The sequence below is a fragment of the Anas platyrhynchos genome, chromosome Z, assembly GCF_047663525.1.
Source record: "Anas platyrhynchos isolate ZD024472 breed Pekin duck chromosome Z, IASCAAS_PekinDuck_T2T, whole genome shotgun sequence".
Taxonomy (NCBI): Eukaryota; Metazoa; Chordata; class Aves; order Anseriformes; family Anatidae; genus Anas; species Anas platyrhynchos.
Window position 1 is genome coordinate 65,814,237 of NC_092621.1, and position 24,491 is coordinate 65,838,727.

Genomic DNA, 24,491 nt, shown 5'->3' on the forward strand with positions numbered 1-24,491 from the left:
GTGACAGGACGAGGGGGAATGGGCTAAAGTTGCACCAGGGGAGTTTTAGGTTAGATGTTAGGAAGAGCTTCTTTACTGAAAGGGTTGTGAGGCATTGGAACGGGCTGCCCAGGGAGGTGGTGGAGTCACCATCCCTGGAAGTCTTCAAAAGACGTTTAGATGTAGAGCTTAGGGATATGGTTTAGTGGGGACTGTTCATGTTAGGTTAGAGGTTGGACTCGATGATCTTGAGGTCTCTTCCAACCTAAAAATTCTGTGATTCATGTTGGATTTCTAAGCCTGGTACATTCTCACTCCTCCAGGGAAGTGAAGAATGTATTAACGCTATCTTTGTTGACAAGATTTTACAAGTAGCACAACTTGATGTTATAGAGACAGAAAACACCGGCACAAGCAGTTAAGCATGAATCCCTCTGACGAAATAATTCCACTGGTAGCATTGTGTTATTAACAAAGTTTCGTCACTACTACCTCTCAGAGACTCAATGAAATTCAAATACATCTTCATTGTGACGCATGTCTGAATGCTCTGCTACCCCCTATCTTTCTGAAAATGTAACTTCCTCATCAAAACCACAAATTAGTAATCTTGTGAGAGAACTGAGGAATGGATGCTTAGCAGTTATGGTTTACTGTCAGAAAGTGTCAACTCTTGGTCATCATTCTGCTACTTCTTTATTTTACTGCTGAATTCCCTAAAGAGCACATTGAGAGTGATTTCTTGCTCTAAGAAATGTTACATGGCCCTTTCCACTGACACGGCCCTTTTCGTGACTGTGAATCAGTGGGTTTGAACAATTGCACAACAATTAGAGATCAGGGGAACTATATGTCTCTGTCAAATCTGCCTACATTCCCAAATTGATTAAACACAAAACCAGAAACAACTCTAACTGATCGCTATGTACACAATCGGTCTGTTTTTTCACTTTGGTTTTACTTTTTTTTTCTGCCTTAGCTGCCTTCAAGTGCACTGCAAAATTATCTTTTGACTTGCTTTATACCCTTCAAGTTCCCATTGCACACAAAGCAGTCAGTTTCATATCACTGACTCAAAGTCTGTCAAGAGGAAAACTGACTGGAGGAAAGAAATTTAACCACCAGCTCTGCCAAATGCACAAGTTAACCAAAAAATAAATTTTGATCTTTGTCCTAAACTATCGGTTCTATATCATCTGCTAATTCATTCTCCTCCACTGGAGCTGAAGAAAGCAATGGTCTCCCACCTCATTTTTCTGACATTACAGAATCATTGGTATCTCTCAAATCAACTTTATTCTCTTCTTCTGATGTAGGAGAGAGAATATATGTGTACACACCTGCCATGACTCCCTTGTACAGACACCACCACATTTGAAAGCTCTTTGTTTAGATACTGTGACAAAAAGAGTATCTAACTTGCAACAGCAGACCCAACATCTCTACTTATCTCCCTTGCACTTGGTTGGAGTTGCTGCTTTTCAGAAGGATTTGTGATTCAAAGTAACACTTGGTGAGCTTGCACAAGCCAGACTGGTGAGAACAAAGTTTTCATCCTCACCAGTATCCTCCTCAAGGCAGGCAGACCCAGTTCTAATTTTTTTAAGCTACCAAATTCACATGGCCCAGAAGTTCAGAAAAAGACTTGGAATAGTAATGCTTGAAGTTACTAAAGTAAACTCATTCACATAATTACTCCACGCTTTATGACAACAATACTTACAAATATTCCGCCTTTATCACTTGCTACAGTGGCCTAGGCTTGGGCTACCTATGGAAGAACACCTAACAGCTTCACTTTTTGACTCTGTAAATACCTGCTTTAAGAATGCTGAAGTACATAATTTGTACCAAACTTCAAGCCTGTGCAATTTTGTACTTCATAAGAAAGAGTATAGCCTAGTAATTAAACTGCTGCTTCTGTGAAGATAAAGTCTACATACTTTCAAAAAAAAAATCTATGGCACTTCACTGTCTTACAGGTCATATCTTGCTTCCACAACATTTGCAACTCCAAGAGCAATTTTGGGAGTAGTATTGAAGTGTTAATTAAAAACGTAGTAAGCACATGTGTCAGTCAAGTATGCCCTCTGCTCTGTAACACATTTAAATGTATGTCACCTTGACCTGCAATATACCACTGTAAAAAATTTTTGGTCAATATAAATCAAACATACACTAATTTATTCAGCAAGTTCCCTAGCATCAGAATCAACATTAGAAATCTAACTAGTATTTATTATTCTGTTATTGACAAAGGGAGCATATTTAAATGATAACAAGAACACATGGGTGTCATTTCGAAGTTAAATTGTTCCCTAGAGATATCCTTAGTAAGCGTCTACATTTAAAGGTCATTCACTGCCAAATTATGAACAACTGTTGCATTTATTAGCACAGGCTCAATAGTTTGGAAGGTAGTGTCATCAATTTAAACTGACAATGAAATCTAGTTGTCCACAAGGAAAACAGACATTTTCCTTATTCTGTATTTCACTGTTTTACATATGCCCCGAACAAAACTGGAACAAGTGCAAGTTTACTCAAGATTTTTATTTTTTTTATTTTTTTTTTTTGAGGGGGAGGAGAAGGTGTAAAGTTTTAGGCTTTTATATCTGAGAAGAGCACTTTAGTAAAGCTGAGCTCCTGAAACAAAGACAGAAGGGAGTGAGCTCCCCATTTACTTTGTTGACTGAGCACTATCTGAAGTGTGGCACTACAGAATTTCACCTCATTTTTCTTTTTAATCTTTTCTCTCCTGAGCTGACCATTTCATTGGCCAACACCCCACGCCTTCTACTTCTTGATTTCTCCCTGGTTTTCCCTTTGAAACTGGGAAGCAGCTTCCAGTTTCTGTAACCTTCACTCTCTCCAGAACTCCATTCTGCTCCTGCAGCTGGTGCCTGACAGGTCTCTGACTATGCCATCTTCCCAGTGCTGCCTAGTGGTACCAAGCAGAGAAAGAAAACCACCAGGTTTCAGGAAAGCAAGCTGAAAGCAAGCCACCCAGTTGGTAACAACCTTCCTTACAGAACAGGCCAAACACTCTTTCCATCTCTCCTTTCCAGGCAGTGAGATGGCGGCAGCATGAGCGCATCCTGTTCTGATAAAGAAGTAACCAGAAGCCCAGAGATGTCAAGAAAGCATGTCCTGTTACCTGCAGAGCCTGCAGAGAGAAAGGGGTCCCTTACAGTCTGCCATTTCACGCAGGAGGTTACCACCATCACCACTTCTAGCAAAGAAATGAGAACCACCACCAACACCCTCCTCAAAAAAACACCTTTTCAGACCGTTTCACTGTCATGGCCTCTGACAACCACAGAACAGAAGACACCCTCTGAGACCTCCTGGTACATGACCAGGCTGGCAGGGAACCAACGCACACCAACCTGCATCATCCTCTACAGCATCAATCACATCATCTCTGGCATCCCTTTGTTTCAGCCACGTTTGAAAGCACTGTCATTCTGAGCAAACCAGCACTTGTGGGAAAGAGAGTGGTAAAAGTTCAACTGGGTTAAGAAGTACTTCTAGGATCATCACCATACTGTTTTAGAGGTTAATATTGTACATAAGTGTGATGATGTAAGATAACCAATTGAATTACCCATACCCTTGGGGGCCTAGAGGGGAAGACATATGAGGAGCGGCTGAGGTCACTGGGCCTGTTCAGCCTGGAGAAGAGGAGGCTGAGGGGGGACCTCATGGCGACCTGCATCTTCCTCATGAGAGGGAGAGGAGGGGCAGGTGCCGATCTGTTCTCTTTAGTGACCGGACCCACGGGAATGGTGTCAAGCTGTGACAGGGGAGGTTCAGGCTGGACATCAGGAAGAGGTTCTTTACTGAGAGGGTGGTCGCACACTGGAACAGGCTCCCTGGGGACGTAGTCACGGCACCAAGTCTGTAGAAGTTCAAGAAGCGTTTGGACTGTGCTCTCAGTCATATGGTCTGAATTTTTGGTTAGACCTGTATGGTGCCAGGAGTTGGACTCGATGATCCTTATGGGTCCCTTCCAACTCAGGGTATTCTATGATTTCATTTCATAGAAAAAACGTACTTCACTCATAAACATTACAATACTCCAGAATGGCACCCGTTCCCTTTACTTTGAAGGCTGCATTTCAAAGAGAGTCAGTACTTCACAGCGCCACTTTCTCCTCTTACCTATCTTTTCTAATTCACCAGACTCAGGTAGCCCAGAACTGGTGAAACATCTACTTCACCACTGAAAGTCTTCAATACCCTGCAACCCCCATTTTTTAGGGTAGTATCTACTAAAACCATAGCCTCTGACTATGAATCCTACATCGGGCCCCCAAAAAATGAGAGCTGATGGAGTCTGGACACTGACCCCATGCTTCCAAGTCTCCCAGTGAAGTCACCTTTTTTTCAATGCAAAATAATTGCTGTTATTGATTCCTTTTACGTAAATTTTTCTTCCTGCACAGTACCTTCCTACCCAGCGCAGGGCAGCAGTAAGGTCTCGCCAACCTCAGCTTTGCAGGAGGGAGGGCTTATGGCATGCACACTTGCACTGGCTGTGATTTCCAGTCCCTGGTACAACACTGATGCAAACTATGTAGTAGAGCAGCAAAATTTACCATTACAGGGGAGTAAGCCCTGCTCGTGTGCGGTCAGTGAGCTCCTTGAGACGTAACGGAAAACCACCACGCTCTGCTCAGAGCAGACCTCTCCTGCCTTTCCCGCAAGTGCGCCTGGCCCAGAGAAACTTCGGCTGTGACTTCTGGTACAGCTGCTCAGGGCGGTCGTTTCTGAGCGGGCTGCAGCGCAGGGATTCACACCCCTGGCTGAAGAGGCCGAGTGCTGACACGAGGAATGACCAAGTTACGAAGTTTGGGCTGCGCTGCGGCAGGCTCCAGGCGGCTGCGCGCCACTCGCCGCCGCTGCCAGCCCCGTGCCCGCTCCCCGGTCACCGCCGCGAGCTGCAGCGACACGGCCCCGCCGCGGCCCCGGCCGCTGCTCACGCAGCTCGCCCGGAGCCCGCACGGCCGTTAACGCCCTCACACCCCCCCCCCCTCCGCTGCCGTTAGCGCTAACGGCTCGGCGGGATTTAAACACCCAACCGGCGTCCGCGGGCCCCGCCGGCCCCCTCACCGTGTAGCCCCGCTCCAGCTCGCTCTCCTCGTGGCGGAAGGAGGGGATGTACACCTCCATCATCAGCACGGACAACGACAACAACGCCGCCGCCGCCCTCCCTCCTCACCGGCGCCGCCGGCCGTTGAACGGCGCCGCCGCCGCCATCGGCCCGCCGCACGTGACGCCGCGCACGTGACGCGGGGCGGGGCGGGGCGGGGCGGGGCGGCCGTTGGAGGCGCTGAGGGGAGAAGGGGTGGGGGGGGGGGGGGGGTCGGACAGGCGGAGCTCGGGGTGCGGCACCGCGCACACCCCCTGAGCAGAAATGAGAAATGTCTCCTCATCGCCAACCCGAGCCGCCCCTCGGGGAAGGGAAGGGAAGGGAAGGGAAGGGAAGGGAAGGGAAGGGAAGGGAAGGGAAGGGAAGGGAAGGGAAGGGAAGGGAAGGGAAGGGAAGGGAAGGGAAGGGAAGGGAAGGGAAGGGAAGGGAAGGGAAGGGAAGGGAAGGGAAGGGACCACACATAATAAAAAAAAAAAAAAAAAAAAGGCCTGAAATCAAAGCTAGCTAATCCTTGGACATTTGTTTCTGCACAATGCTGCTCCTTGTGCTGGTGACCTCAGCTGCTGATGACCAGCAGACAGTCCTGGTGCTGCTCTGAGGTAGAGGTGACACAAGCAAACAGATGTTCATTCCCAGTCCCATCGCGCCATTTGACACTGGCCATGCTGTAGGCGTCTTGGACCACAACGGAGAGTAAAGCCATTGAACAAGGAATCTGACTTTTCCCCAAAGCAAACTCTGGCGAATACATTATTATAATCATCCCAAGGGAAGATATGTTACATATTAATAGTTTAATCAGTCCAGTAAACACGAGCATGCTAAAGTATAATTGCCATGCTATCATAATTTTTAGTTTCTGGTTAAAACTCCAGTCTTAGTTTCTGTTCTCCAAGTACAAAACAGATGAACCATTTGAATGCTGTAATGCACTGATACTGATGAGAAGCTAGTAGAAAAATTTCACAGGGGAAATATTTGTGGTTGTTTGCCATCTAATAACCAATAATTTCAAAAAGCCACTTTTTGCCGTATTACCATGTAACTTATTAACAAAGAAAAGTTTGAGACATTAATCTGGCTTCAAATTCAATAGTACATAATGGAACTTTTGACTGTGCATCAGCCAAGAGGAACAAGGAAGATTACATGGTGAGCTGAATTCAAATACATCAATATGTTTTGGAATGTTAAATACTTAATTTGCACGATACATCATCATTAGTTTGTTAATCTCTAAAGTTACTGCTGAAGAAAAAATAGGATTTCTCCACATGGTTGACAGACCAAGGACTGTCTTTGTCTCACACGTTGAGGAACAAAAATTTAAGAAACATTAATTCACAAAATGCTATCAACGTGTTGAAAACCACCCAGAATTCTTGCTTTTGAAAGTTAATTGCACAAACAATATATGGTGATTATCCTCCTCTTCCCTCCCACAGACACAAAAGGAGAATGTATTCTAAATGTAACACGATTTGAACTGGGGTAACTTCTATTAAAATCATGTCAGTAACCTTAAAAGGAAAACTGTAAAAATGGTTGAGCTCTACTGGTAACAATTATGCCGGCAGCCTTCAAACTCCGCTGTGGAGCAGGCACTAGGAGGTTCACTGTAGCTTTTGGCATTCCCAGAATTACTAACACTGCATTTGATTGTGGGTCATGCTGCAGCCCTAGGTTATATTCTTAAGCTAACTTGATCCAGAATGTAAAATAAATGGATAAATACACCACTGTTTCAACTGTTACCTGTCTCTAGACTTTTCCATGATCACAGAGGCTATGAATCATCATTTAGCATGTCCAACCAATGAAGCATGCCACACTTCCAGCAAGTAAATGAATGCAAATGTGGCATTTTTACCATCATCTTTTCACAGTAGGTAAAAATTAAACATTTTTGAATTGGGAAAAAAAAAAAAAAAAAAAGGACTATTTTTTTTTCTCCTCCAAAGTTGTTCTTGTGCAATTCCTCCTACGGAGGCAATTCCACATTCCTTACTCTGGAATGAATCCATGGGGGAGAGAGACGGATGGACACAGACACCTCTCAAAGATCTGTTTCCACTAAGCAATGCTCTCTTTTTAAGGACTTTCTGAATGACTGGTTTCCTGATAAGAAATAGGTATGTACGAATTTTAATCAAAATGATAAGTAAGGTTCATGTCAGAGCAAAAGACCAGATTAAAAAGACAGTCCTTGATATGATCAGAACATCAGTTTACTGATTTTTCAGTTGTTACCAGGAAGATCGTTTTTAAGCCTGCACCTCAATGTAGTCCTACTGATACTGGTCTCTTACATGAATAGTAGCAAAGTTTAACATACTTCATAAAACTTCAGGTAGAACAGCAAAATTTGCTTTTTAAGGAGTTCACACCCTCCTCGCTTCTCAAAAGGTCTAGCTTTACTGTGGTGGCAGTGTAGTTGTTTCTAAAGAGTTACAAAGGACTTTCAGCAGCCAGTGAGTGCACAGACCACACTGGAGAAGACGCGGAAAAGGTTAAATCTGGAAAGCTGTCAGTCAGTTTTCCACACGAACTCATTGTACCAAACAAGAAACTTGCTCCTCCTCCTAAATGGCCACAACGTTTGGAGCCAACAAAAAAGTAATTTTCTGAACAGCATCAGTGCACGTGTGAGAAGGGTGGTGGGGCAGGGGGGAATTGAGTTACTGTAAGGTAAGGACAGACTTTCACATGGTGCAGTGCTCCTCTAACCTGCTAAGACCTTCCCCAGAGTACCACATCGGATGTGAAAGTTAAGATAAAAGCATTTCCTTTCTTGTGATTTGTGCCATCTTCCTTCCTTGTGCTCTTCCTATCTTGGTATATCTAAACCACAGACATGTGGTTTACCTCAAGCCTTTCCATTCTCATTGCATATTTCTTTTACCCTAGTTTTCATACAAATATCTTTTTGTCCGAGCTGCCTCTTCTGAGACACTTTTTCCCAGTTTTCTTAATGACGGCAGACAGATCTTGATTTTTTTTCCCTGCCTTCCCTACATTAGTGATTTCCTTGTTGATTTTAAGGAGAAACAAACAATCAAAAACCAAAACAACAAACAAACAAACAAAAACAAAACAAACAAACAAAAAAACACAACACCAACACCAACAAAAAAACTGAAACAATGACAAAAAAAGAGCTATTTTAGTAGTGCAGACAGAAGTCACTTTGTTAAAAGTTACTCTGCTTATTAGCAATTTCACTTCCCATTCAACTATGGAAGGCTGAAGATTAGAGACTAAAAACAAAAACAAACCAAAGAATTGGCTTAGTAATACAGCATATCATTTTGAATAACCCTGAAACCTCATTTCCTCATGTTTCAGTATTGAACTTCTTTTCCTTGTACGGTTGCAATAGCTCAGATTTTGCCAAAGATTTAAATTATTACAGTCTGTTCTAGCCTACAAATGAAATACCATATAGTATATATATTTAAAGAGAAACCTGTCACTGTAGACATAATTGTAGTGGATGCTGGTTGTTCAGTTAAATGCACAGAATATACTAGCCAGCAGCTCATCTCCACCAGAATTTGAAAGAAAATGACATATCTGGGGCACAAACCCAAGAGATGCCAAAACACAAAATCCCTTATACGGCCTTTACAGAAAAATAATACAGGAGAGGTAGAAGATTGACTGATAAAAAAGCAGAATATTCAATTTTAAAATAGACAGTGACTCAATCAGAGACTTACTGTAGACTGAACGTAAGTATAAGAACGGTAACTATGTCTTTGATTTAATCCCCATCACATCATCATTCAGTGGCCATATACTTTTAATTCAAAAAGCAACAGATGTGAATGGGCATGTTTTAAAATTTGTGATTGTAATCTAAAAAACTAAATTAGACCCCAAAAAAATAAATTTGACAAAGCAGTGCTTTGTCTTTTATTCAACATTTCAAATGTTAGTTACTTCTACAGCAGTAGTCAAGTATTTCATCCACATTAGTTTTTTCATCCACATAGTAATGATGGTGGTACCTGGGTTTGGAGATTCAGGGAAATAACACTTATAACATGTACAATATAGTGTGGTGAGTTCCTCAGGGAAAATACATGTATTTTAGCAATATCTCCATTCACTTGGTTTGAATAACAACTGTTAATAAAGACATTAATTGTACTAGGAAAGATGGTAAGTCTTTAATCTCCATAATCACAGAATAGTTTGGGTTGGAAGAGACCTTCAAGGCCACCCAGTTCTACCCCCTGCCATGGGCAGGGACACCTCCCACCAGACCAGGCTGCCCAAAGCCCCATCCAGCCTGGCTTTGGGCACTCCCAGGGATAGGGCATCCACAGCTTCTCTGGGCAGCCTGTGCCAGTGCCTCACCACCCTCACAGTAGACAATTTTGTCCTTATATCTAATCTAAACCTGCCCTCTTTTAGTTTAAAGCCATTACTCCTTGTCCTATCACCATACGCCCCGAGTCCCTCCCCAGCTTTCCAGTAGCCACCCCCCCCCCAGGTATTGGAAGGCTGCAATGGGGTCTCCCCAGAGCCTCTCTTCTCCAGGCTGAACATCCCCAGCTCTCTCAGCCTTTCCTCACAGGAGAGGTGCTACAGCCTTCTTTGATCATCTTTGTGGGCCTTCTCTGGACCCACTCCAACAGGTCCATGACTCTCTCATGCTGGCAGTACCAGTGCTAGAGGCAGTACTATAAGTGGAGTCTCATAAGTGGACTAGAGGGGGAAATATAAACAAAGTAAATGATCAAATTGTTGAAACACAAGAGTTTTATGCAAGCCACATGTGAAATTTCACTAGTGTATTGTGATGCAAAAGAAGACTACACATTTTTTATATTAGTAACCCTCTGTGACACTGAACTCCAGTAACGCTATTATACTTTTGCTCTCCCACAGGCTTCTGGCTTTCAGAAAAAAAGCCTACACAACTCCTTGTTTTCAGCTGTCTAGTGCGGATAAAAAAGTCATACTATTCCCTGATAGAAGACTAACGTGAAAGCTATTCCTTCTCCCATCATAGAGAAAAGAAACTGGATCCTGAATTCTATTTCTGATACTGTGGTAAGGAAGGGAAGACTCAGCACTAAGGGAAAAAAATATCCTGAATGTGTACGTTTACCCATTTTGAGCCTTGCATATCCAATTCAAGTGTAGTAGGCTAATTCTCAAAGTATTCACCTTGGAACAAATTTCAAGCTGCTTGTCAGTTTTCATTAGCACCCTGCAAGCTAAAGTATATCATAACACTTAGTAGAGTTATGCGTGGATCAGTTTCTTCACTATAAACTTACTATGTACTTGAGCTTTTATAATCAGTTACAAGCTAAATGACTAGCACTGATGCACAGGTTGCTACAAGCTTAAGGTTTTAGTACTTCAGCATTTTAAGATGCTTGTTAAAAGCTTGACATATATTTTTTCAAATAACTGTGTCTGTCCAACATCTCTTGAAAATTCCCAGAAATACTATGTCATCAGAATTCCGTACAGACAAAATGGAAGATGGTAATCTTAAAAGTATTTACTAATTTTGTTGCATATGTCAGACTATATGATCTTACAGCTGATGTTAAGATGTTATGTTCCCGTCTGTTCAGAAATAGTATTGGTTGGTTCTTTATGTCTGACCATTAGCAATACACATCTGTGTGCTTATCATCTTATGATTAGCTGAAAGCAACAGCCTCTCACTACCCGGGTAACAGTTAATATTAGTTAAATTGTTAATATTGTTAATACATCTATTAATTAAAGATGTATTGTTAATACATCTATAGTTAATACTAATTTCATCAATATGCCATTGATGAAATCAGTATGTCATTAAAATGACAATGGACAAAGTAGCATCTCCAATGTTAATGTTTTGTATTTCAGAAAAATGTTTAACTGTTCTAGTGTCTTACAGAAGATATGAACAGTCTCTCCAAATGTATTTTCTACTCAGGAAAACATAGACAAGTAGAATAGCAGCCCTTACAACTATCTTACAACACTTTCAGCTGAAGGGCTGATTTTTCTTCCTCCCCTAATTACAATTTTTGCAAGATTTTAATATTATACTAATCCTGAGACCATTAACAACAAGGTTAAGATTGATGTAATTTATCAGTTGAGTAGGACATCAGCATTTGACCATGCAGGTGATCTTAATCTTTCAGAAACTTTGTATGAGATTTCATTTAATGCATGTCTTTTGACTCTGAGTATTCATGCATTATATTTTACCAGGGCACTGATAAACTTCATTTAAAAGAATACCTGTAACAAAGAGAATCAAAATTACAAAATAGTTTACCACAAATACTTGCCTGTGCCTCTTTAATACCATCTTCACCATTCTTCACTAAATTTGCTTCAGCCTTTGATATAATCTGAAATTGTTATGAACACTACTTCCGAGAACACCAATAAATATCTACAGACACAAAGGCAGTGTTTAATGTTTCACAAGGTACATCCCTTTATTATTGTAATCACAAAAACATGATTTTGTACAGGAATGTTTGAGTGAACATTAATCGATGCAATTACATTTGTTTCATAAAGATCAGGTAAACGAACTACAGAACATTGTATTGTAAAGAACAAAAATATCAGCTTTCTGGCCTTGCAGTGCACATTTTAGTGCAAGTATTAAGACACAATAGTGTTCAATTCAGCAATGTATTGCAGAACACCATGCCACAGTCCACTTCAATGAGGGTCAGGACATGCAGCTTGTTAATAAAATGCTGTAGTATATAAAAAAGCCACATGTTAATTCATAAAATATATAGTGGTTTATTTGGATGATTTAAAGTGATTTCACTGTGGAATTTAGGTTTATCCAGGACAAACATCCAGAGTGTCTTGTCATTTGGAATATTCTTCTTTTAGGCGATGGCTTTGGCTTCAGGTAGGAATGCCTCCCAGTATTTTATTAGCTTGAAGAAAATGGGGAAAAAAATCACTGTTAAGTACTAACCATTGGAAAAGAAAACACATATACCTTCCTCTTCTTGTGGCAAACTTCTCTCCACTCAATTCAGTAAGAACACAGATGCATCATATTATCTATTCACATTATTACATTATGCAAGAGAATACAAGTAAAAAATATACAAGTTCGCTCAAGCAACAGTTATTATTATACATTGAGCAAAATACTACAGAATACAGTAATAAAGAATTTGTCAGGTTAATTTGCTATTTTTACCTCTACTGTGTGCAAGCCTCTTCAATAATTCAAAGTACATATTTATTACAATTTATTCCAGTCTAAAAGTTCAAGTATTACTTCAGTTTTAGAAGGAAAACAGACAAGAAGCTCCATTCCCCATATCCCTACAGGAGCTTCTCCCTTGCTTGCCTGAATTAGAGCTGTGCAAAGGAGCATAGTAATAGCTAGAAAACTGCAGTCTGTGTTCTCCAATACCATACAGACTAGAAGTAGTTATTTTTGTTTTAGGAACTGCTACACTTACAGCCCATCTTTTTTTTTTTAACTAACCTAATATGTAACATTAAATATTAACTTGTACAAAACTTAAAATTTATCTTACCTGCTGCTGTGTTTGCACTAATGATTCTAAGTACTTGATAATAACAGTTTTAAAGTCTTTCACTCGTTCCTTCTGTTAATAAATAAATTATGGCATTAACCAATTTTACATGGAACATCAGTATTATCTAAAGTAAAAATGCCATATACTCAGAATTATACGTGCCTCAAATCTTCCCACTTCCTTGCGAATGGTTTTGGAGATCTGCTCAAAATCTTTTTCCCCTTGCTGAACTTTTGTCTCCCACTGGCAAAGGAAAGACATGCAGAAATGAAACTGTGTTCTCCGTTCAGTTCATCAATATTTCAACATTTCCGTGTATTAATGATAGTCATTCAGGAGCTGAAAAGGACCTGTTTGTCCTTTTCCATACTTAAGGGAAAGTCTAACAATAACAATTTCCAAATATTTGTAGACTAGGACATCACATTAAATGATGGTATCTCTATCACAGTGACACCTGTAGATGACAAATATTTCAGTATTGTCACTCAGAAATACTTAAAATCTTTAAGAGATTGTTTAGCAAAGGCAAAGGATCTCTAAAGCTTTATTGGCCATTTCCTTCACAAACACTGCTCTAATAAGAATCTAAACCATATGAGAATAAGAATCTAAACATATGAGAGTCTGGGAAGTCACTTCCCTGTACTTTCCTAATTTCTTCATAAAATCACTTAGGTTGGAAAAGACCATCAGGTCCAAACATCTCTGCCTACAGTCATGCATATCCTTATCTTCCTCATAGTTCTATTACAGATAAGCTCACAATGCCTTTTGTTTTGTTTTGCAGTTAAAATCAAAGCACACACTCTCTTTTTCAGTGGTGACTGAAGATACAAGAGGAGTAGAAAGGCTACTGCAGGTAAGATCATAAAAGGAAAATTCAGATAAAGTGATGTTGCCTGAGGGTTATGCCATACTGGGAGTGTGGTATTCATGTAAAAATACTACATGACACTAGCTTATATTTGTTCTTGGTTTATGGGAAGAGACGTCCAGCTACACAGTAAGAGATCATTATCGTATACGTTGCCTCGTAACTAGTAGGCTTGCTTTTGCCCTTGGCTTTACATACCTATTATATTGTTAAATTCAAACCCTTTGTGTAGGTAGCTATGAAAAAGACCATCAGCCTGACACCGCAGACACATTTAGGCTAACATTTCAAAAATGCAACTGTATTTGTTCATCTCAACATACTAACCCAATCATGGGAGCTAAGTGACTCAGTAACAGCCACCTTCCTCAGAAAAAGGCTGCCAGGAAGCAACTTACTCTAACGTAACATGTTCTTGTCAGCAATCCAGCAGTACTGTCTAGTCACAAAGGCATTTTGTGTTGCAGCATCAATTTACTGCTGTGCTAAGAGATGAACACAATCTACCCGTTCCAATAAATATCTTGATATTTTTATCTTTAGTTTACATTTATCCAGAATCCCCTTATTTTCAGATACACGTTTATGATGCCATATAATATGTCGTAACAGGATGTGCTTCAGGGAAACACAGCCTGAACAGTTATATATCTAATCACTGAAACAATACAAAACTCAGACAAGAAAAGGGTAGATTAAGACTGTACCATTCTACCACTGCAACTAGGGGCACCTGAAATTTCAGTGCAAGGCTCTATAGGTGTAGGGGACCCCCATCCCTGTTTCATCACCTCCAAATGCCAGGTCTAGTATAAATTATCACTGCTTGATGGTCTGCCACCCTATAGTTTCTGACACGTAGGAATTTTCACTTTTCAACACAGTATTTCTAGGATAATTTTTTTTTCCTGCAAAAAATAACTGTCACAGATGACATTCAAGCTGCAATTTCTCTGCCACAAGGACTGCTACCACTGAATCTGGCAACTCTGAGTTTATTTAAATGGAAGCAATCTTTTCACCAGCAGATTCAAATTGAGGGCTTACTAACAACCTTCTCTGCTCATCCAGTAAAGAGGAAAAAATTCTAAGGAACAGCATCGCTAATTCTTTTCATATTGGGATTGAGAAGGGATCACTATTTCCTACTACTCCCAACACTCAGGAAGTATTTTGGCTGAGCAGTCGGCTCACTTGTAGCACTGTGGATGGATGAGTCACATCAAGAGTACCAACCAACAAGAATGTGGTCACATAAGACTGACAGTAAGTTTTGCCAGTAAACAAGGCTTTTTTTTTTTTTTTTTTTTTTTAAAGAATAAGAAAGCCAAGTTAATGAGAAACTTCAATACCATATGCAAAATATACTGAAGTGCAGAAAGAACAAAGCAGATTGTGGTTAGTGACCAATGAGGAAGCCAAACAAAATAACTGCATAATAAGAGTTGGAAATCTAAAATGATGTTCTCCCATTATTTAATGAGAGAATACTGGTGCATAATCAGAATGTATTAATGTTAATTATTTAAGTTGTCCTACCTCTTCAATTTCCTTAGTGAAGCATGACAGAAAAAGTGTATAGGTTATGACACTTCAATACGTAAGGTTTATTTTTACTGAAATCACACCATATATACATATATATGGCTAGATATGCTGCATAATAAAGCAAAACATGGGAACAGTTCTCCATTAGTTTTTGTGAGATCTTAGCTTTAAAAGCCAGAAGACACTCCACTGCCTACCCAAGTCATCTGTTAACTATTAGAAGCAGTTTAACTTGTCCATGTTCCCCTCCTCCCATCTCCCAGACTCTGTAGAGACAGTATTCAACCGCCTTACAGATCTTACAATCAGTAACAATTGTGCATATTTTTACTGTAAATTAGTTTCAACAACTTCAATAAATATGGAAAACAGCAAATGAGTAAGTGGTGCTTAAATAAAAATGGCATAACGTAGTGCATTAATGCAAAATGAATGAGTCAATGCAGAGAGTCTGACCTTTAAAATAATGTTTGATAACTTTACCTCTTTTATCTCATCTTTAGCTTGCTGCAACTTATCAGGTTTGTTGGCAAGCTGGAGCTTTGCTTCTGCTTCACGTTTTTTTTGTAAAGTGACCTGAGCATCTTGCCACTTCTGCCAGCATTTCATTCGGTGATCAAACACACCCTGTAATGATGCATTAATTTACTAAACAACTGGAATTGTTAGAGCTATCTAAATTTACAGTATAAGAAGGTATTTCCGTATAAAACTGGAACACCTACACTCAAAGAAACTCCACTGTGTCTACTACATCTTCTTGTACTTCGTTTGACAGCACGCTTGCACAACTAAACACCATGTACAATGGACATTCAAGCCCCTTCAGAACAAACACCTCTGTGCCCCAAACTATTTTTTGTTCCTCATTCCACCAAAACTCTACCAAAGCAAGCAAACAACGATGGCAGAGAGGGGCAACAGAGGAATGGGAGAGGAGACAAAGGAAGAGATACAACAATTTGGCAAGTTCAAAGATAACTCTGGATAAAATTCTTACACTCCTTTCCCGTGTCAAAACCTAATTATACTATACAGTATGACTTAAAGTCCAGTATTTTCTTAAATGAAATGTAGATCCACAAATTATAGTTGTTTCACATTTACAGAAGATTTTGGCTATCCAACAAATATTGCCAAATTATGTTCTTGCTTAGATATAATAGCATAGTGTGCACAAATACTGTGCACAATTAGTACTGCTCAAAGTAGATGTTCAACATTTACATTTTTTCTGGATCCTATTATTACAGAATTAAAATCCATTCTCAGTTATAACAATAATTTTTATCATTGGAATAACTATCACAGATTCATTCATTTTATTTGGATGAAACTTAATACAAAAACTTAGTCTCAACTGTATAACAAATGTGCAAACACACAAGCATTCATTTACGTTGTACCTCAAAGTTTAGTAGTGGGACTTTAAACACTAAACCCAATATTTTTCTTAGCAGTACTCACTTTTACTGCAGCAATAAGACGAATGTAATCACCAAGCAGTTCTGAGAATACGTAAAAATCAGCAAAAGCTTGTTCTTGATGTAACTGATCTATCTTCTCCTCAACTTCAGCAAGCTGAGACAAAGCTCTAGACAGAGCAGTGTGGTCCTCAGAGTTACCTAACATGGCAGCACTTTTAGCAAAGGCAGCTGTGTTGGCTGAAAGTTCTGAAATATAGAAGTAACACTCAGTACAAGTAACTAATTTGTTATGTTACTCTATGGTATAGATCACCAGAGCAGAGATCTCTACCTGTTGCAACCCTAATTTCACCAACTGAAAAATGCAAGCTGTATTTCCAAAGCTCATGACAAAATACACAAGGAGATCACATTGAAACTACATTTAGGATAATAGTATACAAAAAACTCTCCACCCACAAATGTTTTCCTGAGCCTGTTAATGTCACATTTACTCTGTCATGAGACTATTATCCAAAAGACCTAATTCAGGTAAAATGCAAGCCCATAAAACAAAAACTAAGAAAGCTACAGAACAATTTCAAACCAAACTGAACTGGTTTACAGCACAGTTGTTTCATGAAGCTGACAGTGGAAAAAAAAACTATGCATTTCACCACCACAAGTGGAATTTATTTCTTTTGGACTGTCCTGTTGACTGAAGTACCTCTAATCATGCCAAACGTAATATATTGCCATGTTTTGACAAACATTAGGTAAAAAAACAAAACCAAAACAACACATACCAGCATGGCTGGCATCTATGAGCTGAAGATTTGAGCTTATCCATTAACTAAGGCAATTACCTCATCAAATCCCATGCAAGCCTTCCTATACAAAGTTATCTCCTATGAGGGACCTTTGAACACGTATTTTAATCCAATTACTTAAGAACTGAAAGTGTGGGCTTGTTTTTAACTTCGTTGTTTTTGCAGAATCACTAGAACACCAGAAATGTTTGTAGGAAAAAAAAAGCCAGCAAAAAAAACAAACGTCTTCAGATATTTAAAACTTACAATTTAAATACATCTCTCAAAAAAATCCTTGCTTCCTCAAATCTCCAAGCAGCTGTCAAATCAACAGCAAACAAATGTATCTATTTTCCATTTTCATTAGTTCTTAAAATACCCTTTAATCTCAATTATTTGTTTATTTATTTAACTACGGAGAATAATTCCTGGGAGGATTGTGAAAAAGCAACTTCATGTACTTTTTAAAATAAAGTTTTGCAAGTCTACTCAAAATTTTGTCTTGATGCAGTAAGGTAAAAAAGGCACATTTATGGTCTTGCTCACACTACAAGTCAGAGTTGTTTTTTTTTTTTTATATATGTTTTTGTCGTTGTTGTTTTTAATTATTTAATATTCATCTTTGACAAAACAGCTGCATGGGTGGTTAAAACATTAAAACAAACTCACAGGCACTCTGTAATACAAGCAAGCCCAAAGCTGATGTTCTATGATTAGTTATCTTTCCAGAAAAGTTTACCTTAACAGTAGCTAATGATATGTCATTATGTGGACAAAACAAAAAAAATTCCTGTTTAAGAATTTAAACTTGGAGCAATATTGAATCATGAGATGTTTAAATGGATTTATACAACAACTTTTTGCTTGGAAGGAAACTGATCTTGCCATGAGATCTAGAGATACGTTTATGGATGTCTACTGTAGTAGAATTACTTGCTAGATATGGTGTTAGATTTCTGTTAGATCTCTGCAAGACAAAAACAACTAAAAGCAACTAACTTTCATGTTCAACAGAAGGGATAACAGACATTCTCAATAAAATAAAGATTAAACGAGGCATACCAAAAGTGCAAGAGTAGTTTACAGTAACAGGTGTAATTTTAAGATTTTTTTCATTAAAATTTACTGTATAACTCTACTTAGTAGTTAAGACCATCACCATTTCCTACAGTTTTAAGCACGTAAGGTCATGCAACCACATAAAAGCAAAATTACCTTTTCTGTGGCAGACCAATGCTTCAACACTGGCATGAAGTTTCTTAAGTTGCTGATCCAGATTCTCAAATTGCTGCTGTTTTTCTTCAAACCACTGACAAAAGATGAAAGAGTCAAGCATTACAAATTAGATTACCAGCAACATTTCTTGTTTTAAAGCAGCAAATTATCCATGTACTGCCAGGGTGGTCAACTGACACAGTTAAGAATCCAAGCCAATAAGCAAATTAATAACCCATTTTCTCCTTCTACAGCCTTAAAATGCAATTGTTGAGCCTCATTAATTCGTCTCATTATTCAAGTCGAAAAATCAGCTCTTACTGCATCCGATTCATTCATCTTGATTGTCATTTTGTTGACAGCGTCGGCAGCCTTGTTCACCATCCTCAATATTCCTGCTCCACTCAGAGCCTGGGTGTTAACCGCTCTCGGCAGCTGGAATTGAATGACAAATAAGGGCAAACAGACTGGTTAAAAGGATGGAGGTTTAACTGGGCACAAGGGGGAAAGAAAAGGATATAGTGTTTTCTTTAGTCCTATGTGTTTCAATATAGTGGAATCTAATTTCTCAGATTTACTACTTTTACATTCTCAGAGGAAAACTTAAAAATATAGACCATTTACTTTTCTTCTACATCTTTACATTTAAATGGAACAAACAACCTACTTGTCCAAAGTTATTATGAACTAGCCAAAGGTCCTAACTAGCCACCTATATGCTACAGAGAACAATCTGCCATTGCAGGAGCAGCGAAGCTTAGACTTACAATAAATTAGATGAAAAAAATCTGAAGTAATTCATTATAATGCAAGATTTGCACTGTATACTGATCATAAAACGTTGATGTATTTTTTGCTTTTCAATAGAAGACAGATTTCAAAACATACCTCATCAGCATTGAGAGAACTGTGTATTGTTTAGGTATTCAGAAATCCTCAGAGGTTAATATAATAGTAATTTAATATTATTTTCAATTTAGTCTAAATACACTGTACAAGGTGGGCTCCCATGTCAGACCATTTACCTTTCACTTGTAATATTTTGCCTGTCAGCAGTGTTGACAAAACCACTTTTAGTTATCTATCAGTGATGCTTTTGTCAGTAGTGAGGCTTCAAACTTATTAGCATAGCTAAGACATCAACACTGGCCAAAAGACAATGTTACAGAAAATCCACTATGCACATGTACAGAGGTATATAATATCTTTAGCAAAACATTTAATTTTGTGAAAGGTGCCAGACTTTCACTGCACTACTGACTGAAGTCCTCTGTTCACAAAACTCCTAGCCTGGCCAGCAGTGCTGCAAGCGTGATCACGTTATCCCCCCAGCAAACATCAGGTTGGACTTGTAGAGGCAAGAAACCCATCTCCAAGTCACCTCAATTCCTGATCTTATTTACCTATCAGTAACCTCAATAACAGATAGTCACCGTATGCATGACAAGCTTCACTCAAAATTGGACAGACTGACTCAGTTGAGAAGTCACTGTAAAGCAGACAGCTTCATCAGCACTATCAGACAATGTTTTATCAGAGGCACAGGCAGACTATTACCTAGGTTGCCTTCTGCAATTCTGTCCCATGAAGGGTACAATCTAGTTTTACTTCTCATGAATTTAGGAGATTAGGTCTCAACAGAAAGAGAGTATAATATATTATATTGAATATTACCATATCTAGAAATAAATACGAGAACTTTAAAGAACTTAAATACCTCAGAACTTTCCAAGAACTGCCTTAAATCTGGATCTTGTAACAAGGTTGGGTGTTTTACTGTTCGCTGTAGATACCTATGATTTTAAAAATTAAAATATTAGATAACAGAACAAATTTAATGTGACTGACAGCATTGGAAAGCATCCTTCATCTAAAGAACTGGTACAATACAGGCAGCACGCAGTCTCCCTCAATATCTAATGGGGTTTGAACACTCCTGTAAAGTCACCTCTAAACACTCAGAGGACAGTTCTATGCCCCTTCAACCTTTTGCCTCTCTGCTGAGTGTTCAAATCATACTTCTGCATTCTGACACCTTTCTCCAACATATGCTTAGGTTGTGGGCTATAAAGAGTTACAGGCTAGCACCACTAAGCAGTTTGAACATTCATTGAAGTCTTAGGCTGCCACAAAACCTGAACCTTCTGATTAAAAATGATCCAGCCCCATGCACTGCATACCATAAAACAACACAGCAAAGTTGATGGTTTCAAAACTACTTTGTTTAAACCAGAAACTCCTTTAGGTGGGATCTGCCATACCTGTACATTGTGCAGTGTTAAAATATTATACTTTGTATTTTTGACAGCTAAATGAAATCCTCCTGCTCCAATAACAGTCACTTTAGGCCAGGAAAAAAAGACAACAACAACAACAAAAAGATGAGCTTGTTTAAAAATTCTTGCACAGTGCAGTAGACAGGTTTTTTGTTACAGCTAATTTTGCCTCACTTGTTTTAGAATAAAATGAAGTCTTGAAAAAATGAGCTGATTATGTTCTAGCTATGAGCTCCTTATTTTCTGGCTAGACTAGACCTTCAACCCCTAGTAGTTCTTCAGGACTCATCCACTCAGAAGTGATATTAATGCAGCTCCTTTCCTTTGCAATTTTTTTGCATTTCCAGTTGATCTAACAACTATTGAACAAGCACGGGTTAAAGAGTGAAAATTCAACAGCATTCTTCCACTAAAAACTGCTCTAAGTTTGTCATAACTGACTTTGGTATTATGGACAAAGTGTCACATTAGTGCTTTATAGAAACGTAGTACTTCAAAATGTCATGTGAGCTTAAGTACATAATGTTGCCAATTAAAATATTCTGACAGAACACTATCAACAGCACTTTGTACCTTTTGGAAAGCTTAATTTTTCCCAAGCCTCTGCTGTGAATTGCCAGACCCAACCCATTACCTTCACAAATTGCTTAAAAAGTGACCTTAGAAATGTAGAAAGGGACTCAACTGAAAGCATGAGTACACTGAAAACGAACAGTGTATTTTCTCCATCTGCCATTAGATATGGTAACCAGATACTTTTATTTTCTTCCTAAAGAAGCTAAGGGTTGCAGTGAAACTATTTCACTCAATGGATTGCTCAACTTTTCCTTGCTCTTCCAAACACTCAACACATTAAAGTTGACATGGCAGGCAGCTGAAGAGATTTTTCTTTAGAAATCTGCTGCTACAGAATAACCCTTAGTCCAAGGGAGGTTTCAAGTATTTTCCTTGGACACAACTGGCAGTGTTGCTTGAGGGTATCTGGCAGACTTGCAGTATGTAAGTTCAATATTCTAGGCCATGAATTTTAGTGAACTCAATCAGGCACATTGCTTTGCTGCCCACTTTCCCCACAGCTCTGGGCTCACTGAAGCAAATTGAAGCAGATGTCTCTGGTTTGACATTCTGGTGCACAGTAATGGTTTGCTTAGGTTTATGAACAAACAACAAAACCACTGCTTTTGAATACCATTTGAGCACCATGGTAGGCAGGTAACTTTCATTTTGGAAGAAAAAGCCAGTTAAAATTGGCATGATGAAAAAGTTGTTCCTTGCCAGATAAGATTTTTATAGTCTGAGGAAAAAAAAAGAAAAAAAAAAAAGAAAAAGAGAGATGTAATAGTGCGAAGTCTTCCTAACAACATCAAAAAGTCCTGACAAATTCACTCCCCAGTATAGGAGGCACACTTAACATCCATTATAACTTGTATACCAGTAGAATTCCTTTAGCAAATAAGTGACAAATGAGCATTTAAAGCATGCATGCAAGTTAATGAATTAAACTTGTCCAAGTCATTCAAACGAGCAACCCAGGGGGAAACTAGTCATCTTTGTTATTGACAAAGCTATGTGGAAGCATCTGCTCAGTTATCTACTCCAATCCCAGCTGTTACTCCATCTTTGTCTCACAGCACCATTCATTTAGGAACACACTTATTTAAGCATGAACAACGTGCTTTGCAGTTCTACACCAAGTGACAGAACTACTTCAGTAACTTCTGTGTGCAATTTTAAGAAGGAAATTTTGTCACATACCAATTTTCAGTGAGAAGTAACTGTAAGATGGGACATCCTATCAGTATTTGAGATTTTTGAGGTTCAATATCAGTTGGATGCTCTATTACTTAGCAAATAAAAAGATATTAGGAACATGATTCCAAAGAGATGTATTTTGATTAAGATTATATGTCAAAAGACATATCAAACAGATGATGTATGAAGTTCTTGAGCTTTTGGACCCTAGAGACAAACTAAAACCTTTCATTTTTGTCAATTTTCCTGTTTAACTACAACTGTTGTTATATGGAATATTGTTTTCAAATGATGCAATCACAGCTACAGCATAAAATAAAATCATACTAAAATTAAGTTTGTATATCTGCACAAGTTTTTCTAGTTGCTTTCAAACATCTTTATTTATCCATGCCAACAAGAAGGGATGATGCAGTGTATCTACAGAAGTACCCTTATGGGGCAGAGATGCTTTAACAATATTAGCTGGATACCAGCGCTGGGTGATTTTTTTTTTTTTCCACCAAAATTCAGCTAGTCACAACTACACATTGCAAGTCATCAAAGTACCACTTTGGTTTCCAGTGACTGAGGGTCTCTTTCACCCTTTTCCCTTCCCAGCAGCTGACTTTCTATGAAAGAGACATATTTCTGAAATGACTTAATTCCTAAATAACAAAATGCCTAAGCAAACTGATGAAGAAAGTTTTGATTACCGGATTCCTGCAATCTCAATTCTAAGCACTTACCAGCTTGAAAAGATGTAGCATTAATCTCATATATAAATAAATCTACATTTCCAGTTATTAATAGGAATTACACACATTTCTACAAAGATTTAGGAGATGCATGCAGCCTCCAGAATTCACCTAGGTACAGATGGCCCAGATCCCAGTTACAGAGTCCGCAAAGTATCTTAAAAGTCATCTTGAGGCTAAACAAGTTTTAGATGCATATATTACCTTTCTAGAGCTGCTCTTCTTTTTTCTACAAATTCAGTAGATGAAGAATCTTCCTTGCCTACTTTAACCTTGGTCATGCCTTTGAAGAAAATGTCATCATATTGATTTTACTTTATTATATAAAATTCATTAACATAACTGATACAATTAGAAGATAAAGCTCACCTAAATTCAGGTATTTAAGTCAAATTAAAATGACAAATACTACTCTGGAACAGACAAAATGTAAGCATTGCATGCTACATGGTCTTCTAGGAACAGTTCTGTGGAATACGCGATTTCCTGTAACATATTATTGTGGTTAAAAGCTATAAAGATCTTTTGAATTTGGATTTAAGACAATCTAAATGAAGATCAGAGTCTTACAAGTCACTCAGGTTCAAAATAAGAAAACACTCTAATAAACCAGAATAAGAAAATAAATTTCAGTTACAATCCAATTAATTGGTATGTTCATTACCAATATTTTCATTCTATTGTCTTCTATGTTCTAAAACTAAGACGTTTTCAATTAACTAACATAAACTAGCCAGCTCTGAAAATTCTGAAGCATACGAACAACTACACACTGAATGGAGAGTAAAATATACATGGCTTTACATCACTTCCTCTGATGAAGTCAATAGTGGTCAAAGAACAATGACTGTGGAGTTCTTGATGTCTTGTGGTATGGGAAATATATTCAACCTTATAAACAGAAGAACTCTAAAACTGTGAGAGTGCGAACAGCATCTTTCATGCTAAAAACCCACACTCAGACGGTTCAGGAACCAGAGTACTACCATAACCACCACGAAACACTGAACATTCAAAATCATTCTTATCTTCTAAGACATAGGAGAGGTATGCTATGATTTAGAACTAATTTCTACTTGTGTATTTCTGTTCTATCAGTTCTGTGCTTTTCAAGCTACAAGTTCTGTGCAGAAAACTCTGAATATTTGAATTGGTACTCTGTGATCAGTCACATGAGCAGTTTCCAAAGT

At 38.7% G+C, this 24,491-nt stretch overlaps 2 protein-coding genes across 4 annotated transcripts in view; both read right to left on the minus strand.

The window, feature by feature from the left end:
- The window catches only part of SNX24 (sorting nexin 24), a 93,626-nt gene extending 88,326 nt beyond the window's left edge, over window positions 1-5,300 (minus strand). The window contains exon 1 of one of the 2 annotated variants that reach the window (XM_038170568.2): window positions 5,095-5,300. In XM_038170568.2, the coding sequence (XP_038026496.1) occupies window positions 5,095-5,157 (63 nt within the window). In that variant the 5' untranslated portion in view covers window positions 5,158-5,300. The remainder of the gene's footprint in view (window positions 1-5,094) is intronic. The other variant, XM_038170566.2, reaches the window with a different exon arrangement.
- Window positions 5,301-11,567: 6,267 nt separating this feature from the next.
- SNX2 (sorting nexin 2) overlaps window positions 11,568-24,491 on the minus strand; it is a 34,403-nt gene continuing 21,479 nt past the window's right edge. For both annotated transcript variants that reach the window (XM_038170570.2, XM_072031000.1), the window contains 9 exons: window positions 23,506-23,584; window positions 20,254-20,329; window positions 18,858-18,971; window positions 18,537-18,630; window positions 16,574-16,779; window positions 15,590-15,733; window positions 12,844-12,924; window positions 12,679-12,750; window positions 11,568-12,060 (listed from right to left, as the gene is read on the minus strand). In XM_038170570.2, the coding sequence (XP_038026498.1) occupies window positions 12,010-12,060; window positions 12,679-12,750; window positions 12,844-12,924; window positions 15,590-15,733; window positions 16,574-16,779; window positions 18,537-18,630; window positions 18,858-18,971; window positions 20,254-20,329; window positions 23,506-23,584 (917 nt within the window). In that variant the 3' untranslated portion in view covers window positions 11,568-12,009. The remainder of the gene's footprint in view (window positions 12,061-12,678; window positions 12,751-12,843; window positions 12,925-15,589; window positions 15,734-16,573; window positions 16,780-18,536; window positions 18,631-18,857; window positions 18,972-20,253; window positions 20,330-23,505; window positions 23,585-24,491) is intronic.